At 36.7% G+C, this 24,447-nt stretch overlaps 1 protein-coding gene across 2 annotated transcripts in view; it reads right to left on the reverse strand.

The window, feature by feature from the left end:
• Positions 1–824: 824 nt before the first annotated feature.
• Positions 825–24,447, reverse strand: part of TDRD9 (tudor domain containing 9) — a 68,169-nt gene continuing 44,546 nt past the window's right edge. The window contains exons 18-35 of one of the 2 annotated variants that reach the window (XM_040558766.1): positions 23,668–23,712; positions 22,745–22,798; positions 21,580–21,696; positions 20,623–20,730; positions 18,734–18,834; positions 17,817–17,990; positions 16,433–16,544; positions 14,772–14,984; positions 12,984–13,073; positions 10,858–11,118; positions 10,274–10,423; positions 9,122–9,192; positions 8,658–8,767; positions 8,419–8,515; positions 7,609–7,747; positions 6,391–6,500; positions 3,297–3,369; positions 825–2,017 (exon numbers count right to left, since the gene is read on the reverse strand). In XM_040558766.1, coding sequence (XP_040414700.1) covers positions 1,922–2,017; positions 3,297–3,369; positions 6,391–6,500; positions 7,609–7,747; positions 8,419–8,515; positions 8,658–8,767; positions 9,122–9,192; positions 10,274–10,423; positions 10,858–11,118; positions 12,984–13,073; positions 14,772–14,984; positions 16,433–16,544; positions 17,817–17,990; positions 18,734–18,834; positions 20,623–20,730; positions 21,580–21,696; positions 22,745–22,798; positions 23,668–23,712 — 2,121 coding nt within the window. In that variant the 3' untranslated portion in view covers positions 825–1,921. The remainder of the gene's footprint in view (positions 2,018–3,296; positions 3,370–6,390; positions 6,501–7,608; positions 7,748–8,418; positions 8,516–8,657; positions 8,768–9,121; positions 9,193–10,273; positions 10,424–10,857; positions 11,119–12,983; positions 13,074–14,771; positions 14,985–16,432; positions 16,545–17,816; positions 17,991–18,733; positions 18,835–20,622; positions 20,731–21,579; positions 21,697–22,744; positions 22,799–23,667; positions 23,713–24,447) is intronic. The other variant, XM_040558765.1, reaches the window with a different exon arrangement.

Genomic DNA, 24,447 nt, shown 5'->3' on the forward strand with positions numbered 1-24,447 from the left:
ATATTTAAAAATAAATATATTTAATATATATATATATAACTGCTACTTGATTTCATTGTAGCTGTGACTGAAATTATAAGTAACAATGAAGGCACACCTTCAGACTTGCACCTACTGACAGGAGCACCTATCAACGCAATTAATCATTTTATCATTACTACTGAAGGCTGTGAAGAATGGAAATACTAGTTAATAAGACCAATATATACAAATAATGTTTTTGCCTTGAACTTAGTGATGGAAGAAATACACAACGTAAATGATGACTAGTAAAGTGTGGCAAGTGAAATCTCATTCTGACAGATGCTAATGAGCACCTGAAGATAAAAACTGGGACCTCTTAAGAGTTAAAAACAAAACAAAAAACTCTTATCAACTCTTCTCATTATAACGACAAGGGCAGAAACCTATCAGTTTTATTAGGACATGAGCCTTTACAGAGGATCTCTTCTTTACTGAAGGCATTAATTACATCATGCAAGCAGAAGTTCAAAGGGCAACAAGCACATTAATAACCCCAGCAGATGGCAGCACATGCACATGAATCAACCAGGAGAGCAAAACACATTATCAATAGATTAAAAAAACAGATTATAGTAAATACACACTGTTCCTCTGTCAACTTCAGTATTCCTTAAGAAGACTCCTTTTGAAAAAATGACATCATTTATAGCATACATTTCGGTATTACAAAGTTACCTGTTCCTACAGAAATTCCCATCACTAGCAGGCAGAGTAAAGATTTGCCATTCTGTGTGTTTCGTTTACCCCCCAAGCGTGTTTAGATGCAACACAATTTGCCTACAACACTCGGTTGAGAAATACTGTTGTCCAAGAAACAGCGTGAAGAAAATTTGTTAAACCCATTTTACTATGAAGTATGATAGCTTGATTCACAGGAAATACTAAAACGAATCTGAGGAAGTAATGCTACTGAATAAAGGAGGAAATAAGCTACTGAAATTGTCTAATATACAGCTGCTCCTTTTCACTCTAAGTACAACTTAAAATCATTTCTTTAAATTTATCATCACCCCATTTTCCCCAAATCCGCTTCCCTTTTTTTAAATTGTGACAATTGTTTCTGTCTAGAAGACTAGGTATTACGTGATCTTCAAAACCACTGAGTTAAAACAGAGACTATGAATATTCTTCCATATACTGCTTTTGTATTCATGTATTTCATGAACGCAATCACACACCATTAATAACTAAATTTAACTTTTATTAAGCATGACTGCACAACAGAACAGACAAACCCGTTTCAGTTCTACATATTACATTGAAACCGCTGACCTCATTTTTAGGACTAAAGATCTCATGGATCAGAAAAACGAGCTGAAAAGATGAAACAAAGGTACAATGAATCAGTAACTCAAAAGCATTCTTCTGCCATACAGGAAAAGGAAACATCATATTAGGTTTTGTTGTATGAAAAAAATAAAAAATTGTATAAAGTTATACTTTAGATCAGAACATAATCCAAATTTGTCTTCCTTTGACTTCCGTTTTTTACATTCAAAGACAATACCATTATATGACTTCAGAAACTAAGAAAACTAGACAAAGAAAACTAAAGAAAAAAATCACGACCCATTACTCATGAGCTTTCAGACAGAAAAAGAACAAGTAAACCCAGGTTTGTTTTGCCTTTCATGTCCATTGTGATAAATCTATTCAGCATTATTATTAAATTGAAAACTGCATCCTGCTTTAAGTAAGTCTGTTTTATGAATAACCATCTGCTCTAGGTCAGCATACTTTTGCTTTTAAAGAACAAACATACACCAAGCTGTATTTCAGTACACTTACACTAATTTTAAGGGACATTCTTGCAAAACAAACATCCAAGGCTTATCTAGAAGAAAAATTTTTAGACTAGATGTAATACCTCTTCCTCTAAAGAGACTTTGAGCAATACTTAAACATTCAACACAACAAGCTTATGTAGCTGATAAAGACCGTCTTCTCTTTCCTGCTGCTTTTCTGACTGGTCAATGATATGCTGTGAATCCACCTAATCAGAAGACAACAGATCGAAGTTAGAATTCAGTCTAATAAATGCTTTCCTATACAACATAGTTAAGGAAAATACTGCCTTTTTCTACTTCCGAAGGGTTTTGACTGTTTCAAATCATACTGGCATTTCAATATGCTACATATTTCTACACAGGGCATTTTATAATAATAGCTCTCATCTCATGATTTGTCTGAATCAGAATTCTATGCCACAATCATTTCTAAGGCATTACAGATAGTATGTTAAGCGATGACATGAGTAATGTCCTGAAACTGTTTAGACTAGAATGCAATCCTGATATAGGGTTTATACATTAACACATTATAAAAAGGTAAACACTAATATAGCTGAATAAGAGATGATCTTGACAATACCAAAGAAAAAGAAATTAGAATATAAAAATACTTAGGCTTAAGACAGTAAGACACATTCTAGCCCCTTAGTGAATGCCTACTGGAAACGTGTGCCCTTGGTGTTTATCCACTGTTGTCAGTCTTTCCAAAAGAGACCTAAATCCCTTATTTACATGCCTTGGAGTGAGAAAGTGATGAGGAGGGTGCATATGCAATTCTTATTACTGCACTCTGCAATTTCTCACTCACTTCTACTTAAGAATATGCACTCGTTTATCATGAGAACCACACAGGAAATCTAGTGGCCCGCAGAGGCCCTTTTAGAAAGAAAGGTAAGATTTCTAATAGAGTAGGAAGCTACACTCTTCGGCTTTAACCTTCCAGGATTTCAAGAACACTGCCTTCTGATGCCATCACACCAATTCTAAAATACAGCATATCTGTCAGCTTAAGAGGGAAAATCACATGAAAAAACAGCAACCCAAAACAACCTAAAATATGCATCCAGATAAATCCTAAAGAAAAATGTATCTATCTTTCTTGAATGTCATAACTATTTAATAGGAAGAATACAAAATTTTAACTTCCAAAGGTAAAGCTGCCTCTACAAGCCCAACTCAAATATCATAAAGTGTTCTGTTTGAAAAGGCTAAACATCTGTATACAAAAATATAAAAAAAGACTATGAAAATATGATCTCAATACAGGCAGATGCACACAGAATGGCTTTTGTGCCTAAAATTCAGTCCTATAGTGCTTTCAGTATCTTCAATTTCAGTATGCTTTCTTTTTTTTTCCCCTCAGGCTCAAGAGACCTCCTTTCAAAGGAAATTCTACCTTTGGCCACTTAACTAAGTATACTGGGGTACTCTATTCATTTTCATATATGTAATTTTTTTTTCAAGTTATATTTCTACACTTACTTGATTCCACTCATACGGCTTCTCATACCACTTTGGAACAGTATTATCTCGAGGTCGTGATTTGCAGATCAAACTGAAATTAAATAAAAATAAGCTTAGGAAATAACTTGCATTTAATTGTAAATACAAAGAAATGTTTATAGCAGGTACAGCCGTGTGTCTGTAAGGTGTCTATGCTGAAAGGAATCTTAAATTTCCATGTTAATCTAGTGTAACTAGTTCACTTACCTGTACTTTGCCCCTTTAGTTTAAGAAGTTGAAAGATAAACTTACAGGGTCAGTAACTGCAGGGTTTTTTTTTGTTAGTTTGTTTGAAGAAAGGAATTATTTTTTAAAGCAATAAAGTACTAGAATTTGCAAATATCATTTATTCTGTAAGTTTTATGCATGCTTATTCACTAGAATGTATAATAAAACTATTTTTACGGCATTTTGTTTTGCAAGACAACTATTACTATAGATTGTCTGTCTGCTCCTGTTATTTCCTCAAGCTGTGCAAAGTACAACAGTAGTAGACTTGAATTCTGTCTAGATGTGTTTTTCAAATGCACATTTTAGTCTTAAGCAGTGGTGACATACTGTAAAATATAATTAGCTTTCAAAAAAAGTAATTAAAGATCATTGAAGCTACATTTGTATGTATTTACTATTACTAATAAAATCTGTTTTTTTTCTTCTTTCAAGTCCTTAAACTGAGGTGAAAAACATTCAAAATTATGAAAGATCTTAAACATAGGAATGGGACACAACAATAACCAGATTATTCCTTTTATTCTGGGTTCTTTTTCTGAAATTTCTCAAGTAACACATTCTTTTACCTTTTGGAAGGAAGAGACAATCACTTTTAGTTTCTTGATAGCATGACACCTCCCCACGCTGCAGAACCCCTTCTGTAAGCTCCCAAGCTTAGCTGCCTGTGTCCCAGGGCCAAACACAGGACGACTATGTAACCTTGACTCAGATAGCCAAGAACAAACTGTGGAAAGGCCACAAAGGCCACAAAGAGGTAAGAAAGGTAGAAAAATAGCAGTAGGACTGTTGGAACAGAATTAGTAGCAGCACAAAGATTCCAGAAGGGAAAACGTCACCACAGAAAGGCTTAAATCCTAAAGAAAAACACCCAGAAGGTTGAGAATAGTTCAGAAAGGCTGTCAGCATCAGCACTGACTGAGCCAGTAAAGACAGCAATGCCAAGGACCTGCGTAGGTTGCTCCTTCCCTTCCTGACTGGCTGTAAATGTCTGAACGATCAACCCAAAAAAGGTCCTGAAACAATACTAAGTATTCATAAACTTCAAGAAATAGCAGTGACATTTCTGTGTCCTGAATTTCTCATCTTGGAGTTGATGTACAAGTATAAGCTCCTGTTACTGTCACAGACAGGCACCTTCAGAAATGTTTTGTGGCTATGCTTCTTTCTGCCTCTCCACTTTCCTTGAATTCTCCCTGCTGTTGTTACCACATGAATCATGCAAACTTCACTCAGCTTTGAAGTCTAAACATGGTAGTAGATGACAGTGTCCAAAAGCAACACAGACACCAACTGGCCTGAGGTACTAGGACGCAAACAGGAAATTAATTATTGCATCAGCAGTACGTCCAACAGCTGGTACTTTAGCAAGAATTTCACAGATGTGAAATACCAACAGGGAGCTGGCAGTTTGCACTGATACTACTTCACTTGAAAGTGCAAGTAGTGTACATCTCTGAGGTACAGCTTTCACGAAGCTCTCCCATCCCCTTCTGGATGCACACACAAACCACGAACAGCTAGCTTGAAGCTGCCAAGTTCCTGTGAGAGAAGATGTCTGCTGGTCAACTAATGTATGCTAGGTATCATCTAGCCCACATCTTCTGGCAGTTTTCTATGGCTTTTTAATTTCATTTCCTTTTCAGTGCCTCAAAGGGTAACACTAACTGCCCCTACACTTGTTAGTTTATTATGAAATGCACCACATCTCATTTTCTTTCAAATATTGGAAATTAAAGCAAGTAGCCATACTTCTTATATAAAGGCAATGTTATCTTTTCACAGCTGGAGGGGGAAAAAATTAACTGAACAGGTACATTCAAAAAAACAAACGGGAAACACCTGAAAACTAATTCAGCATGAACAGCTTGCTTTGATCAGCTTGCTTTTGATAACCTAAGGTATTAGCAGCTAAGCTTAAAAGCTTCTGATCTGTATCAGTATGAGAAACCACCTCATTTTGGCACAGTTACTTTAGAAGAGCTTACTGTAGAAGAAGGTCACATTTGCTAGATAGAAGAGCAATACTAGGGCACAACACCTTAAGTTAATTTAAGTCCAGTCAGCTCTTTTTTGAAATCTGTTCAATACAAAGCCAGGTAAGGATGAGAAAAGTCTACTGGTGTTGATGTAGACAGTACTAAAAATGCAGACGACATTTATAAACAAATTTTTCATGGCATGCTCTGTCATCACAGATATTAGAAGGAACTGCTACAGGGAAACTTCATTGACCTTGCTCCCCTGAACACTTCTCACACACTGCAAACTGGAAGAATTCTCTAGACTAGCTGCACTGACTCACGACAACCTTTTTGGAGTCACTATTTCTGTCACTATTTCAGTTATGAGAAGCAGGGAGGCCTGCTGGAGAAAGAGGCAGGTGGCCTTCCTTCAGTTCATAAATTAACATCGGACTTCCAGCAACATCTCTCCTGAACAGGCCTGCTGATGGAGGAAAGGTACACACAGCCTGAATTTCATCTAGAGGGAGAAAAAATCTAATTTTTTCTGTGCTCTTATGTCATAGGACTTCAGTAGCTTTGTCCTGGATGCACAAAAACAAAGATACATCAGAACTGATATCTTGTGAAACAGGTTTTACAGTCTAGGTTTTATGACTATTAAGTGATCAGGCTTCCCTGAAGAACCAGTGCTTCCACAAGCAGTTTAAAGTTGTTGAATATAATGCTTCATAAATAAGCAAAGTAAATTAAATGCATCATTAAATGAAAACACCCTATATTATCATTTCCCCAAAGCCTAACCTATGCTTCAAGCAATCATTTATTTTTCTTCTGCTGAGAAAGTGAAAGACAAGTTTTTATTTCTACAAAATGATTACCTTAGAAGCATCTGACGAATGTTTTCCTGCAGCTGTGTCATTTTCTCTTGTTCGGAGTACGCTGCACATTCACAGAGCAGCTTATTAATGGCTGCCCTCAGGATGTTTATCTGTAAAAATAACAGTGACAGAATATGAAGTACTATACACCAGTCCTAGTTCTGGCTTATAGCATACTGACATATATGGAAGGTGGTTATGGCACCCATAAAACTCAATTTTAACTGAAATATTATTAACATAAGCAAAAACATCTGAAGCTTTAGAAACATTTCTTCCTCCAGATGCATCACTGCTGGTAGAAGAGGTTAGTGTTCCAGCTGCTTGAAATCAAACTTCAAGTTTAATCAGCTATGCTAAAGACGACACAGGCTACTTACCACTTGTCTGGATAACCTCCAAAACAGATTCCTTCCATAAAAGCTTTAATGGATTTTCTCTATCTGTCCGTAATTTTTAAAAACACAACAGCTTGGTGCTACCATTACAGCTACGGTGTCATGATTACAGACATCACCCACATCAAGTCAATGCTTTCAAAAAAAACAGTACTTCACCTCATCTGCACACTAGCATGTCCGCTATGTCCTTAAAAAGCCTCTAGAATACACTGGTTATCCGCTATACTTGTACACAAAACTGCTCAGGGTATGTAAGGTCCTTGAATATCTAAAATCTGAAGCACAGGTTAAATACAGCTTACTATGCTGTACAAGACAGCATACATACTGCCCCCTGACAGATCTGTCTGCAAGTTGCAAAAATACTGTACTGAGGAATACAAGGGCTTTTATCTATTGACTGATCTGCTCTGGGAGAAGAAGCTTACAACAGATGACTTTTCACAATTCTGAGATCAAACTGAAGATTGCAAAGCAAAAACACTATGCTCCTCTTTAAAAAACAGTAATTCTAAAAACATAACTAACAAGTATTGATATCTGAGGAGTACAAAACCCATGTAAACTTTTCTAATCAAAAGCGAAGTATTGTACTGTAATATTTGACTTTATTCAGCAAAATGTATAGGGGGTACCTATTTTTCTCTGTAGAAGTCCAAGGTTCTTAACAAGCAGTACAGACACACACACACAGCTTCAACAATTTTCCAACGGTAGCCAGCTGCTAGATTCCAGCTACTAGAACTGTTACCAAGTTCTGATGCACTAAATTCTACTTAATTCTTACTGTAACACAAATTAATATACATGTTTTTACCTCTGATATGTCATCTACTCCAAAATGCACATCAAATGTCAGCTCCATGTCATTTTCTGGAAGAAGTGGAACCCCACGAGTCTGACTCCAACCCAAGCCACACAGAACACCAGTAAAATTCTTTCCACTTTCATCAATCCTGTACAAACAAAGAAAATGGTCTCACCTAGAGATTAAGAAACTAAACTTATATGAAAACAGACTTAAATTAGCCTAAGCTATGCCAAACAAGATAAAAGTTTTAAAGAAGCTAAAAGAACTTTTAGACATTCACATCTAGTCACACTACTTCCTTTTTTTCTTTATTATGGTAATGAAATAAAGCTAAAGATCTAATTATGAAAACAGTCACAAAACTTAGAAAAAAATCACATATACGCAAAATGAAACTTAAATTAAGCAAAGCCAGTTTCCCTGTGTTGAAATGACAGTCTATATGAGAATTTAAACAAAACGTAACAGTAATCCAACTGCCAGAGCTCAGCTTTCACAAAAATCACGCAAGTTTCTCTCCTCCTGTGGACTTAAAACTTGCCCAGTTCTACAGTTCATCTTCTTAGACTTCCTGAACAATTGTCAGGAACTGTATTTCATCAATGTGAGAATAAAGCCTGCAGTGCCGATTTCTAAGTACATGGAAAAAGTTGTCTTAGCATACACTATAATAAAGCTGACAGAAGATGATATAAGAGTTATATCAACAGGAATGAAGAGAATATACTAAATGTTGAAATCAGACCAAGTAAGTTTGTCACCAATTTGTGAGGGTCCTAAACAAAATAAAGAGCCACTTTAAGAACACGTGAATACCTAAGTTCTATAGCAGGAGCAAACAGCATGCTAAGGAGTGCAAGTAGGCCAGGAATAGGAGGCATCAAAGATGTTTCCTCTAAAAGCACGGTAGATCCTGTCAGCACAAAAAAAAGTACATAATGAAAGTGCTTATCTCAAAAAGATGTAACGTAGAACTGCAGTAACATATTTATTCACACAGATGTTCATATAAAAGAGTCCAGAGAAACCATCCAAACATTTGTATTAGGAGTTACCATTTGCATTTAATGACAAAGAAGCGGCAACCAACAACTGCTGAAAGGAGTCTTCTGGAGCATCATCGACAACCACAGAATTTATGCTTTCCCTGTGTATGAAAGCACTTCTGAGGAGGAAATAAAAAAAATATTTCCAACATTAAAAAAAAATTATTTCAGAGTACAACCTGAATGGATAGCAGTTACTGGCTTAAAATTACATGAATCTCTATTAGTGGATGTATAGGACTTCATACTAATTTCTGTTAAGGCATTAAGACATCTTTAATAAAACTACTCTTCTTAAAGCAGTAGTATGCATTTGAATGCAATTGAGGCTTTACTACTTTCGTATTTTCAATGATTAAAAACCCTGTAAAAACCTATAAGAGTAACAAGGATAGGTTTTGCCAGTTTATCAGAAGTAACAGTTAAGAACATGTCTATGCTTCACAATGAAAGCATTACCATCATTACCATACCTGAACTGCGATACTTTAGTCATACTGTAGCATTTTACCTCATAAGGACTGAATGGGCCAAAAACTGTTACCTTCAACAAAAGAACAAATGACGTTCTCATTAGCCAGCCTAAGGATCTCTCCCCATGAAAATACTTCATAAATGAAAAAACAGAATGCATTTCAAGATCCTGTGCATGCACTGAGCAACACTGAATTGATGAACAGGTAACATTTTCATATCACCCATCTAAAGCAAGCTTTGCATGCTGAGGCACCTAAGCAAAAGTAATGTCTTTTCACAGGTACTGGGAATTCACAACTTCCCACAGGCTTAAGAAGTTTAAGTTCAGACTTCATAAAGCATCTAACAAAAATCAGGCTATTTTTATTTACATGAGCAGGTCTTTAATCTTGAAAGTATCACACTTTAGAAAAAGTAAGTAGTTAAACAGTATTATTGCTATGGGTAACCTAAGCATGAGTAGGTGCCTGAAACTCTGAATTTTGTCAGGGGTGAAATGGGTAAAGTTATAATGTAGGCCAGGCTTAACCTGTAACCAGAACACAGAACAGGACACAATCCTATACAACCTTGTTTTATATTCCAGCTTAGTAGCGACCAGATGTCTCAAAATACTTAAGTAGGAGTAAATTCTCAGTTTGGGATTGACAGTTGAAGAACACCCACTGTTTCACTACTATCATATAGCACAGCATTCTCTGCACCACTTACCCTGTGTCACCTAAGCTAAGGAAGAACTAAACACGCTGTATAGTTTTAAAAAAGTTAAAGATTCCAGAAGAATTGATAGGGTCATAATCCTGCTTTTTGCTGCAGCTTACATAATGAAGATGTCTATGCACTGAAACAGTGGCATTCACTTTTTCAATTTTACCTATGTCTTCAAGTCCTTGAAGAGCTGCCTTGGAACATGCTAGAACAGCCAGTTCAGTTAGCTCTTAAGGCTATGCCTCAAAACTTCGTTAAAAGCTGCAATAGATTAGTTTGCAGTGGTGGTCACATCGCGGCTTCCTAACAAGATGTAGAGCACGCTATGAACAGCATCAACATGGTTTGGTTATTAAAGGTCCTTTCAGTCTTCATCTGTGTTCTAACAATGTGAGACAAAGGATCACGTAATGCCATACCAAAACCAGCACTCAAGTTACCTTATGGGTTGGTGCACCAGATCTACTGCCAGAAAAACAGTTTAATAACCTTTCAATTAAATGCTTTTCTTCCTCTCTTGAAGGTACAGATGTTTTCTCTTCTTCCTTTATTTGGTCAATAAATAATCCCTTCAGCAAATCGTGGCTTTGCTACATAAAAATGAAAGGGTGTTAAAACCATGAAACACGTTTTCCTATGGTTGTTTTTCTTGTGTGTGTGTACACAAGGAACACAGACATAGAAATACAAAAAACAATGCTTTCATCACCTTTCTGATATAAACCATGAACAATGCAAGAATTAAAACTGAGTTTCAATGAACAGTGAAGCAGTTCAAATGATTCCCTTATCTTTTGAAAAACATCTCTTTCAAAAGGTGTCTCAATACAGGAATGCTTTTGGCTAAGAGCACAATATTAATTATACACACAAGAAAAATACTGAAACTGGACTACATATTTTCACTTGCCTGGTCTCACTTGGCCCAGTTCCAAAACTTCCGCTCAACTTCTGAGGACTTCAGACAGTTTGAGCTGAAATACATTAGTGTAAGAAGAGTCAAAGAAGCTTACTGAATACATACTTGTGATTTGTATGATTCTTCCGCTAGTTCAGCATAACACTCTTCAATAAGCACATCTCGAATATTCACAAGGTCCTTGTGCCTCGAGTAACGGAAAGCATCCACGTGCAGAACACTGTTCACAACTGAGTACACCTCCACTAGCAGAGTATAACCATTTACTAGCGAGGCAAATCTCTGGGTAGCGCTGTAACTCCACCGTTCTCCACATACAAGAGATTTTGCAGATGGACGCATCTTGCATATCTTGAATTCTAAAGCCTAGAGCAAAAACATTAAGAACAATATTTGTCTGAATACGTGCTGAGAAATCAGCACAAAAATCTTTCATTTTCTTAACAGTTTGACTTAACTTTAAAATTACTTCATCGTTATTGCAGAGGCTTATGTTAATTTCCTAAGACTGCTGTAAAGCTACTAGCATAAATCTTATTCTGTCATTGCCAACACAGCTACACATTGCTTCTCATCACTTCAATACTGTACATAGTTGCAAACAAGGCATAAATAAAAGATAATTCAGTATTAATTCACCATCCACATTAAAATCTTTTGAGACTAGAAATGCCTTCTCTGGGAAAACTTTACAATCAGCAGTTTTTTGACTAACGTAATAGAAAATAGCAGGACAGCTACAGCTATTCCGCCCCTGGCAGGTAAGAGTAAGTCAGTTCCGGTTTAAACCACTTCCACAGTCACTACATGTGATTATGGCTTTGAATGAATTTAAAACAAACTTTTTTTCTAGCCATAATTTTGGAAAAACATAAGGGTAGGTTATTAAAAGATTAGGCATGGAACAGAAATACCTTTCCCTTTATTACAACTGAAGAGAACTCAAAGGATGTTTCGTGCTAAAATGATAAATATTTATTTTTAAATATCAATTATAAAAAAAATTAACCCTCTTAAGACCAAACAACAAGAACAGATAAAAAACAAAAATTATGATTTCTCATTTTCATCATTAAACGCTTTAGAGAATAAAGCAGCATGATACGTCTGTTTAAATGAGCTTAAAAAGTATCTGAATTAGGACTGAAAAGCTGGAAGTTCAAGTAGTTATTGTCTTTGTAAATATAGATCCAGAAAATTATTTTTCTGAAAAGCTAGCTGTTCGATAAAGTCCCTCAGACTTGCATTACAGATCACTAATTTTCAAGAGATCTGTCTGAAAAAAGCAAATAAAGACAGTATTTCAAAGAAAGCAAAGTGGTACAAAGCAAAACCAGAGCCTTCTACCCATTTTAAATATATGAAAGCTTTCTCCTATCTATCTGTCCTGTGACTAATAGTATAGCACAGCAGGAGCACAGATGAAGCGAAAGTACTCTGCATGCTAACAATATGCAAGATATTGTGACTGCAGACTTCTGTCATGCAGATAAGCAGAGATCCTACACTGCCACTTATCTGTGGCAGGAACAAACAGGATTAAGCAGAGGAAAAGAAATTGAACTAGTCACTGACAGCTTCTCCTCTCCAGGCTGTTTCCTAGGCTCTATAAATGAAGCTATCATTTGCTCAGTGGTTGTTAAACAAGAGCACAGCTGATCTACTGCTCAATCTGTTATTCCAGAGCTTCTCATGTAAGCAGGCAATAGAGGAACCAAAACAACACTTTCTAGAAAGGAAGTTCTGCTTCTCATAGAACTGATAACAGCAAAGCAACTTATGACCAAAATCAACAAGCAGAATAAGTCAGGTGTTAGAGCAATTTCCTCTCTTTCCACTGTTCCTGTGATTGCAGGTGGGAGATAGAACCCAGTATGGTGAGTCACAGAAACAGGTTTAGTTCAAACATTCAGTTAAAGAAAAGAATTCAACATGGGTTATGTCCTCCCCTTCCCCTCAGCAAGTGCCCCTAAGGACAAAAGGGTAGATAACATTTCTCTACAATTATATACAAAGCAGATCAGTTACACACAAGAACTACTTCATCTGTGTAGACGTACCTCGGAGTACATTTATCCACCTGAGTAAAGGTGATTTACAGGTTGTAGGACATTACCGAAATATATGTCAGTTGGTTATTATGATGAAAAGCATTATGGTTTGAAGTACACTTCTGTTTGCCAGATAAGATGTGAAAATATCCATTAAGCAGCAAATAGCACCACCCTTACCTGGAAAGGAAGCTCTTGAAGATGACTCGGAATCTCTTTCAGTTTTTTTAAAGGCACTTTTGACCTATTGCCATAATCTACAAAAAAAACCTGGAAAAAAAAGAATCACGAGCATCAGCAGAGATTTCACAGAATTAAAAATGCTAATTTGTAGCAAGGAAAGTGACAATTAAGTTTAATAATTACAGTACAATCTTATAAAGTGACAGAGAAGCAAACTCAATCTGAAAAATATGCATATGAAGACATGTCAAGAATAATAGGTCAAATTTTATAACATTTATTGTTTGATCCCTTTGCTTGCACATCCACTGGTAATGCAAATCTGCTAAATCTAGAAAAAGTAAATTTCTTTGAAAGCCTCTCTCCCTGCAATTAAATCTGTATATCCTTATTTTTGACAGTGAATGACACTACCTAATAACTGCGTTTAAATAAGCAAAGTCAACAATGAGATTAGCACTATTATTCACTAGTTTTTCATGACTTTAGAGTTGATACTGAGCCTTGTTGCTTGTTTATAGTGCCGACACCAAGGTATATTAAAAATAAAAATCAAGTAATTCAACAGAGAAACGGACTGTGCAAAGGTCAGTTTTACAGAAATCAAAAGGTCTGTCCTTAAGCGCTGAATAGAAAAGTACTGGCTTGGGAAATTAGGATCAGTCTTGAACTGTGGTGCTAATTCCCATTGCTGATTTTGGCCCCGAAAGCCAAAACATTCTGATGAAACTTGCTGATGATCCAAAGCTCGGCAACAAATATTGATACAAAAAGGTCACATGGAACGGGCCCGAGAACTGAACAGGAAAGGGGAAAAACAGATAAAAACAGATAGTGTGATATTTCTTGGAGTTCATTATAATTTCTGCTATAGTATTTATAAATAATAATGGCACATCTAATTAGTTGGAAATTATCAAGGAAACAGAACTGAGCATAAGATGACAAGAGGTCGCCCATGTGAAAAAGCTACCAAAAGGCAACAAAAGTAAGTCTTGGCATATACCAAAAGAAATATTTCTTAATGCAGAGAAGAAACAGTGCTGGAACAGGAATACTGTATAAGCAAAGGTGGAACTTCGGGTACAAAAAGCACTTATAGTTCTGCTCTAGAAAACTGAGGTCAAAGCAAAATAGAGGACAGATTGGTAAGACCAGGAGTTGTGATATGTGAGATGAAAAAAACTGCAGCATGCTTCAGTCAGTTGAAAAGCAAGGTCTAGGAAGAAGATGCACAAGAAATTGGAGAGGAAGGAAAATCTGTAGGATAAGAAGAAAACCTATATAAACCAGGGGAGGAAACACTGGCAGAACAATTAATTTAGACAAATTGCCCATGAATGACTGAATGCTGCCCATACAATGGGAGCAAAAAAATTACTTTTAATATGGAGCTCCATACATTTTTAAAGACAACGCATAGGGTTGCCTGCCAACAACACAGCACTGGAGACTGATCTAGGCACTCCCTACCATGTTTTCAAAGCTAGAAGTTCTATTCTTTATTTTGCTTTGCTCTGCTTCAGCATACACAACACTTTACTGTATCCTCTCAGTTTAAGACTAAAATACTCCTGTCTTCTGGAAAAAACTGTTTTGGCATCTCTTTTGGCAACATTCTATTAAGATTTTATTTTAGCTCTATTCTTCTAGATTTCTTTACTAGAATATTTATAATTGTCATGAAAATAATGCTTAGTCAAAATACTTATTAAAAAAATAGCTCCAAGACTGTTAACCCAATTACATCGTACCAATTCAATATGACTTAACATATTAGCATACCTCTGCAAAATCTCCAGAAACATACAGAATACGAGCTCTGTAGTATCCTCTGTTTTCCAGACAAGTAAATGGTGCCAGACAAACCAACTCTGGATATGGAGACACTGACAAATCCATCAGGTTATGGTAGTTAATTTCAGCAGTTAGAGCCTGGAGAACAGTCCTGTTTTTTTCATCTATCCTGTATCCCCAGAAGTGTCCAACTTCTACTACCTGAAAGTGTAAGAATTAGACAACTTCAGATCTCTCATTATTTCATCCTTCTACATCAAATAATAAAACAGCTTTGAGTAAAATACATGAAAGCACTCCTACTCCTGACAAACACAGAAGCGTTGTCATACTGAAATAATGCAGTGAAGCACTTCCCTCTCCTATAAGGTTATTCTTCATTATATAACGTTGTTTTAAAACACCTCTGCTGTGCAATCACAACACACTTTTAATCTAAATAGGCTCTTGATACAAGTAGTGAGCAAAAAGTAGCAACTTAGCAAAAAGCAACTTAGTAAAAGACAACTTCCAAACAAAATCAACAAACTAAAAACGTAAGGTATATAAGAGATGAAATAGATGAACACAGCCATGGTGCACTTTCTTGTTAGCTAAAGAAAACCAGAGTTAGCTACATACATCAGCAAATCAGCATCATTACTGTTATGATTAGCCATCCTCCAGGAAACTGAAACAAACACCGCTATTTCAAATCAAGTTGAATAAAATAAGTCATCTTTTTCAGATTGATTACCGGTATCATCTACCATTTCTGATTTTACAGAAATTAAAAAAGAACGTGATTAAAAAAGAACGTTCACTGTGGAAATAAATAAATAGGACCATTAGTTAAAGCTGATTATAGTGAACAAAACTGTACAGCACAGATCGTTACCTGACTGGAATGCATCTGATCATCAACTCCATTAACGTATTTGGACCAAAAGACTCAGCTGAATAAACTGAAGAAAACTCTTTTCCACCACTGCAAAACGTATCACTTCTACCAAGAGCTGGTTTAATACTTCAGCCTACAGTTTCCATTATCCTAATGATTTGGATATATTTTATTTCTACTTTTTGAATTTCAGCAGCATATATATTGCTTTATATTATTCAATTTTTGGAAAATACAATAGTTAACATGAGATTTAAAAATTCTCAGCTTCAGATTTCAGAAGTATTTGTACACACATATAATTTTCTCCTAACACAACTTCCTATGCATGCAGTGTTTTCTTGAAGTGATCATTCAGTATCAACTCATGTCTCACACCTGCAGTTTCTGAATACAACTTGCCAGGTAACAGCAACCAGGTAGTTGGCCCAAATGTCTACCAATCCTCCTAACTGTAGGATACACAAATAGTTCACCTCTACCATCAATCTTTTCCCAATTAAGACCTACTGGCAGTGAATCCTACAATTTTTTTCAAGTGCTAACAAGTTTCAATGTTCGAGGCATGACATGTGAGTACCATTTAAAATGGAACTACTTGAAGTTAAACAAGTATTCTTCACGCCTCTTGTGAATGCTGAAAAATGTTTTGCTAAAAAAATTTTAGTATACATTCTTTTCACTTACACTTGTTGATTACTCATCTCTGCAAAGTTAGCTAGGTACTGATTACTAGATATGACTTGCTTCAGGTGTATAACATTCTTACCTCTGTTACACTGATGGACAGGAGACGATTTGGGATCATCTTTGACAGTTCTGAAGTACCAAATGAGATTTCCACAGGCTCCACTGTCTGCTTCTGATAGTCCACATTTACTCTAAAATGTTTATGGAATACAGATGTTCAATACCTCAAAAGTTAAAAGTCCAGGTTTTCTGCTTTCACTGCTTCTTACATTAATTCACCACACAGGTGTGCATGTACAGTGAAGGAAAAAAATAATTAACTGACAAAAGTCATGATATTTTGCGAGGAAAAGATAAGCACCTAGGATGCATTTATGTATTTAATGACCTTTATTTTTAAAATATATTAATGTGATTAAAACTTAAAATTACTGGAGAGCGCCAACGTACTACAGGACAAGCTGTCTAACATCTTTATGATCAAATACAGAAAGATACACATCAAGAAGCAACTGTGCAATCAGGTTACTAGAAATCCAAAGAATGAAGGTTAAATAGTGAGTTTTCTTTACTATGGCATGCCTTATAAGTTTTTTTTTTTTTTAATAAAACAAATTGAGTATGTTACAGCACTAAGATACATTCAGCGTATCATTTTTTCCCTGAAATATAGCTTTCCTTTTACATAATGAAAGTTAGCCTTCCAGCTTAAGAGACTTCCTTCTTGAATCCCTTAAAAATTAGTTTTGATGAAAATCTTAAGTACAGTTTGGGGCACAGTGAAACTGCTGGAAGTGTTTTAATAAAAATTAAGTACAATCAACTGGAAGTGAAGCATTCACTTGCACTTGAACCTTTACAGTTCATTCCTGCCTTCCTATTTTAGTATTTTGGATTTTAAAATATTTAAATGGCTACAGACCAATCAGGAGCTAGACAGATTGATTCAGCTACGACATCTGGTCAACTCGCCAGATTGGTAATGCTAAGATTATTGACAGAATGTAACAATGAAACCCTTGTGCCAGGTTTTTCTAGAACAAGCAGATATGGACAAAGACAACTTACTGTATCTCATCCCTCAGTGTTTTCTGTTAATTTTCCTCCTCTCCCACTTCTGTTGTTACATTACCTCTCTGCCCCTTCTGTTATTTCCCCTAATGTCATTCCTTTTTTTTGGCTTAGAAATCTCTACATTGTGATGAACCAGAAATACTGTATAAAGCTGTATTTCCATATGCCTAAAGCAAATGGACTACAACCTTAAATAAAGACAAAGTACGCTCAGATTTCTCTTATTTCTCTCTCTGTAAAATACTCCGTTCATACAAAGTTTATGTCTGTTTTTTGAACTTAACACCTTTCCCTTGCTGACACTTCCAAGGAAAATCCCGCTGAATCCTATAAACCTCATTTCAACTTTCACTGCACAGAAACCCATTTTCCCTATGGAATATGATTACCTTAAAGATTCCATGCTCGCAGCTGCCACATGTTGCAACTGCCTTTTGATATCATCTGGATAATGAACGTCCAGTTCAAGAGGAATTTTCAGCTGTGACATTTTGATTGACATGTAGACTGCAGGAAGAATCTTAAAACCCTCCATTGGGTTATGGGAGAATTCCACAAAAGCCCTGTTCCAAAAATTCCACCAAATAAAACTAATAAATACTCGAAGAATCAAAAACAAAACAAGAAAACCAGAAAAGTCATAATTTCTTTTCCGTGTCCTTATCATAGCAGGCCAGAGAACTGTGAAAAATATTTTCCTCACATGCTTTACCTACCACTCTTATGGGACTTAAAATTTTACTTGTACTCCTGGTTGAAAAAAATAAAAATTCTAGCCTTCTCACAAGCACATATTAAGTTTACTGAGCATATTTAATACAAGTTAAAAAAGTGTTAAAATATATGTGAATAAGAAAAGAATTAAAGATTGGAAAAAGTACATGAATTATCTTTGAGCAGTTGTAGCCCACAGTCAGCCTGCAGACCAGCTAAACCAGCCAGACAAATACATTTTGTGCAAAGCAATCTGACGATACCAATGAACTGAATTCACTGAATAAATTGGAAACAAAGACAGATCAGCTGCAGTTAAGGTCCCCTGTTACACAACAGAAGGAACAACAGAAGGTGGTCTCTAAGGAGATAGTTTATCAAATATTATTCTCAACAACACATATTGAACTTCAAAGCTATCTTTCTTATTCCAGCCAACACATTAAAAACAATTTACTGATTCCAAACAGATTAAATAAACTCATTTTGTCAGTATACCATTGACAAAGAAAGAAGTCAATTAGCCTAGTCCATCTAGCCTCAGAACCAAGAGCAAGAGAAAGGCATGATATTTAAAATATTTTGTACTTACCTTGATCCATCATATACAACAGATTTTACCTGCCCACACTGTCTAAACAGTGACTGCAACTGTTTATGGTATAGATATCCATAGGGCGGAATATTCTTTACCTGTTAAGAAAAAGAAGATAAACTTGAGTACATTCAATTATTTTAATGCATCATTAACTTCACCTAAATGGTCAACTGTTTTCTCCTTCACTTGAGCTGCCATAGTAATACTCAAACTAAAACCCAAATTTAAAAATTGCTACACACTGTACTAAATTCAAGAATCTGAAGAGACATTAAAATCAAAGTTTGGCTGCTAATCACAGAATGGCTTGGGTTGGAAGGGACCTTAAGGATCACCCAGTTCCAACCCCCTGCCATGAGTAGGGATGCCACCCACCAGACCAGGCTGCCCAAGGCCCCATCCAGCCTCGCCTTGAACAAATCCAGGGGCAGCCACAGCTCCTCTAGAGAAATGCTGCCCCATCCTCCTCAAACCAGCAGGTAACTAGTTTCTTTGTCTAACTACAAATCAAAAATGCTTCTTTGGTAGTTACATTTCTTTGATAATTTCTCCTAGAAGCAGCATAGTATCCCTCTTTTTGCTTGTAACAGGAGAGCTTCCTTGCCTAGGATGTAGTTCCCAATGATGGACAACACGCACTATCTGGGAAACTAGAGAAGCTACAGCCCCAAATGCTCTGACTGAACTACCACATATCAGAGTTACTTTTAAAATGGCAAAAATGAGCTAGGGAACTACAAGCTGGTCAGCCTCACTCCAGTTACCAAGATAATCACGGAGCAAGTCTTCTCGGAAACCATTTCCGATCATATGATTGAGAAGGTGACTGGAAATAGACATCAATTTATCAAGAACAAGTCACGCCTGATCAACTTGATTACCTGCTATCACAAACTAGCCAGATCTGTGTAACAGGGAAGAACAGCAGACGTTACTGCCTTCAGGTACATAAGTATTTTTACATGGTCTTCTTTCACAGCACCCTTGTATCCAAGTTGGGTTATCGAAGTCTGGGTATGTGGCCTACAACATGATTAAAATCTGGCTGAGCCACTGGGCTCAGAAGGTAGCAGCTACTTCATTCTCTAGCCTGGGGTAATATGTAAACTTATCTGTATTCAATAAATGCCATGCCAGCAACTCTTTTTGAACTAGAATCTTTTCTTGGATACGTAGTAAAGCATGACAAAATTCCTCATCAATATGCTTTTTCTCCTTCCTTTTCACCTATTTTCTCCTGTGCCAATCTAAGTCTATTCAATGAGGCTCACTGGCTTGTAGATTTGTTTTCTTTAAGTGTAAGGCATTGTTATTTTACAGTGTTATAGTTATTTCAGACACTGAATATTTTCTAGTTTAAACTGCAAACCATACAGCAAAATCAAGCCAACCATTTCAAACTTACAGTTATTCAATTAACTAAAAATATGTCTACAGAGAAGAAAAGGAAGGGTGCAACACTTGAGTAACCTCAAAATAACCGCACGTGTCATACAGTACTAAGAAGGTTATTACAAAGAAGTAACACTGAAGTTACAACAGCTCATTTTACAAACAGCCTAATGTTGTACTCTTAAAAAAAGTACTCAAAAGTACGCCTTAAAATATTTTATTAGTTTTTTGGAGTTGGCTGCCTGCGTGGCACTACCAGTCTAATGCGCAGACAGTTCTCAGTAAGAATTCTTTTTAAATTGCCCACCCACACAATGTTTTTTACATTCAAAGAAAGGGAGGTAGGAGAGAAGACAGCAAGTGCAGATCAGGGTAGATAATTATTTCTGTCCTGACCCAAGAAGAAAAAAAAGAAATTGAAAAAGACTACCCTAACACTACATAGTCTTATTACTTGATGCTTGGTTAAGACATTCACCATCTTAACATACCAACACAGTGGTTTTTGGATCTTTGCCAGCAAGGTCTCTCACTGCCACTTCTTCATTACATTTTTGAAAAGTGAAGTAGTTTGGATAGAAAGCACCAGCCATTACAACCTGAAATCATGAAAATATTTTGGAAGTTACTGCTCATTTTATTCAGCTCCTCAAAGAGATATACTTGCAGTATAAAGAGATACTGGCAGATCTTCATATATTTGTCTCTTACCAAGAATTACAGTAGTTTCAAAATAAAGGTTAACTCATGCAAATCCTATCCTTTAAAAACATACTTCCACAAGAAGACTTCAACTTCTGGAACATAATTTAGTATTTCTGCAAGCAGACTTCATCTATGAAAATTACAATGGTTAACCCTCATTTCAATTTTTAAGAAACTCACATAAAATACTGTTATGACAGCTGTTCACTTTTCACATTACATCATACCGTATTTAACGATTCAGGTCTAGAAAGTTCACTGCTTAGACAGTTAAACCAATTGCCATTGACATGATAAATATATGATAAATAGGTCCATGAAAATAATCAGTCCAAATAGGAAGAGAAATGTCATTAAAAATTGACAAGTTAGAGTAGCTGAAAGGAATCTGATTTTTCTCCCCAGTAACTAACCAAGCCAGTGGTAGTCCAAACAGAGCACTCAAAAGAAGTGAAAACATCATTTTCATAAAGGTTAGTTCTCCTCCTTCCAACTCAAACCATCCGTCTTCAGAGTATTTTTATGACTTTGACAAAGATTAACCCAGATACAAGTTTAATTTGTCTGGGTATCACTTTGCTTTGTTTTGATGAGCTGTCAGAATCAGAAGGGGGTAACCAAAGGACTAACACTCAATGTAAATTTTGAAACACCAGGTATACCACTAATTTGTCAGTACTACTATGTAAACATCCAGTTATAAACTTTGTAAATAATGCCCCGAAGAGTCATTAAAGTATTACCTGCAAAATGAAGCGTTGCTTACATACATATTCCTCATCCACAGCAGATGGCTGAGTATTAATAAACATGTTAAATTCTCCGACTCGTGTTTTCAAGAGGTTAAATAACTCTGCCACCTGAAATTCCAACTCTAAGTTATAAATTAAACAGATAAAAACAATGGTCCACAAATGAAAATTAAATCTTGGTACTAGCCTAAGCAAGTGGGCAAACCCCCTTACTTTTTACATGACATTAATGTGCGTTTCGTCTAATACACTGCTTAGCATCTCTACTCTAGGTTTTAGAGCAACTTGCAATACTAGATTTTATTCTTGGGCAGGCCTCAAGTTCTTAGATGACACCAAAACAAAATCCCTGGAAGTGTTCAAGTTCAGGTTGGATGGGGGTTTAGTCAACATGACCTAGTGAAACGTCCCTGCCCATGGCAGGGGATTTGGACAGGATTATCTTTAAAGGTCCATTCCAATCTAAACCATTCTATAGTTCTAAGATTCTACGTTGAATGGTTAGAATCATGGAATATCCTGAGTTGGAAGAGATATGCAAGGATCATTGAGTCCAACTCCCTGGCTCCACACAGCACTACCCAAAAACAGACTATGTGTCTGAGAGTAGTGTCCAAACGCTGCTTGAACTCTGGCAGCTCGGTGCTGTGACCACTGCCCTGGGAGCCTGTCCCAGTGCCCGACCACCCTCTGGGTGCAGAACCTTTCCCTAACCCCCAGCCTGACCCTCCCCTGCCCCAGCTCCATGCCGTTCCCTCGGGTCCTGTCGCTGTCCCCAGAGAGCAGAGCTCAGCGCCTGCCCCTCCGCTCCACTCATGAGGGAGCTGCAGGCCGCCGTGAGGCCTCCCCTCAGCCTGCTCTGCTCGGGGCTGGACAACCGAGGGATCTCAGCTGCTCCTCATACATCCTCCCCTCCAGACCCTTCACCATCTCTGTAGCCCTCCTCCGGGCACTAACAGTTAATTATTTAATGTCACTTTAAACATCTGTTGTTTCTCTGAGAGTGGAGAGACAATACTAAGTGTTCAATTTAAAGAAAATATATACCTAGACGCATACATAATAGCGTCTAAGTAGGCTTATTCAGGGTATTAACATCTGTAGAAATTAAGAAAAATTTACATCCTATTTATAAGAATGATTTGTTTTAGCTCACCTCTCTAACTTTCTTGATATGAATATAATTTGATCGACCCCACTCAAGCTCATCCTGGAAAAGAAAGCAAAAAATGCATACGTAAAAATTGCTAGAATCATGTTTCCTATACTACTAAGTTCTCTCTCATATTCTTCCATGTAGACACAAATAGTAATTACATAAAATGACAGAAGAATTTGATCTTATTTCAGAGCATTCTTTGCATCCAATCAAGTACTTGGCACAACAATTATGTATTTAACTAAAGCTCTACTCTGGTCACCACCAGTGCAGCTGCAGGACATTAAGATTTTTCATATAAACCGTAAAGTCCAACTCCTCTGTGCTGCTACTATAGAATCTGCTTTAAGAACATGACAAAAGCAGACAAACAGAACATCAGGATGAAGAACTTCAGACATTCATTGTAACTCAGTGCATGTCATGCACTGGTGTTCGTAAAATTTATTATGGTCTGAAAGAAGTGAAAAGGTCAAAGAAGTTTTATCTTACATATAGAAAAAATACCAGAAGCAGTTATTGTGTGCATACTACTGACTTTTGAAACTGTACGGCTGACTTTTGAGACTGATGCACAGATCTTCCACTTTCTATTTCCTCTCACCCCCTTGACACCTATGATTATAAAAATGTCTTTCAACTACAGCTCAATTTCTCTTTTCTGCTTGGATTTCAAACCTTCTGGCCATTGTTGATCCATCTATGACAGGGACTACATAACGGGTTACCTAAAAATAAGTGGCGCTGGCGTCAATGGTGTCAAAGACTCGCTGTGATCCCTCAAAACCTGTGCTTTTATTTACTTATGAAAAACTGTAACCATGAATGACTGTCAGGCCAAAGTGCTTACACTAAGAACACCAAATATGCCAATACTGAAGTAACCAACCTTGAATGGAAAAGAAGAAAGTTTAACTAACCTTGGGATGTCTCAACTCTCCTTTTCGTCTGCAGACCTGCCATGCCTAAGAAAGAAGTGGCTTAGTATTCAGGCATAAAGTGTTGGTAATAATTATTTCAAAAAAATTCACGCAACATTGAAATCCATGAAATTTTTCCCCACGTTACTACAGTTTTCCCCACATTACTACAATTACAATTACTGAGGATACTTTGGATGCGCTAATTTAAAAAACAGAGATGCCCTTGGGCTAATAGAAAATACAAATGTTAAAGAGTATACGGAAATCTGAATCACTGAGTAATTCGAGAGATTTCTTCAAATCAACCGTTCCAAAGTACCACACAGCAGGGCCAACTTATATCACATTTCTGAGGATCTTATCAAATCAAGTTCTGAATACCTCTAAGAACGGAGATGCCCTAACCTCTGTGGACGACCTGTTTTACTGTTTGAATACATTTCACAGTCAATTTCCATCCCTCCGCACTGTAGCGCCTCACTAGAGCCTCCCCTGCTGCAATGTGTGTCCACAGCCTCTTGTCCTACGGCTGTAGGCCTCCAAAAATGTCTGGCTCCCTCCCTCTACTCTACATTCCGCTGCTAGGTGGATGAAGTTATCAACTAAGATCACCCTTTAAGCACCCTCTTCTTAGGGCTGAACACACACACCTTTCAGCCTTTCCATCATGTGTCCCGCACCCTAGTCATCTCAGGGCATTCTGCTAGACTAATGGTATTTCAGTGTCTTTTGTACTACAGAATTCAGAAGTTGACACTGTACTTAAAAGTGAGCCAG

The sequence above is a fragment of the Cygnus olor genome, chromosome 5 (genome assembly GCF_009769625.2).
Source record: "Cygnus olor isolate bCygOlo1 chromosome 5, bCygOlo1.pri.v2, whole genome shotgun sequence".
Lineage (NCBI taxonomy): Eukaryota > Metazoa > Chordata > Aves > Anseriformes > Anatidae > Cygnus > Cygnus olor.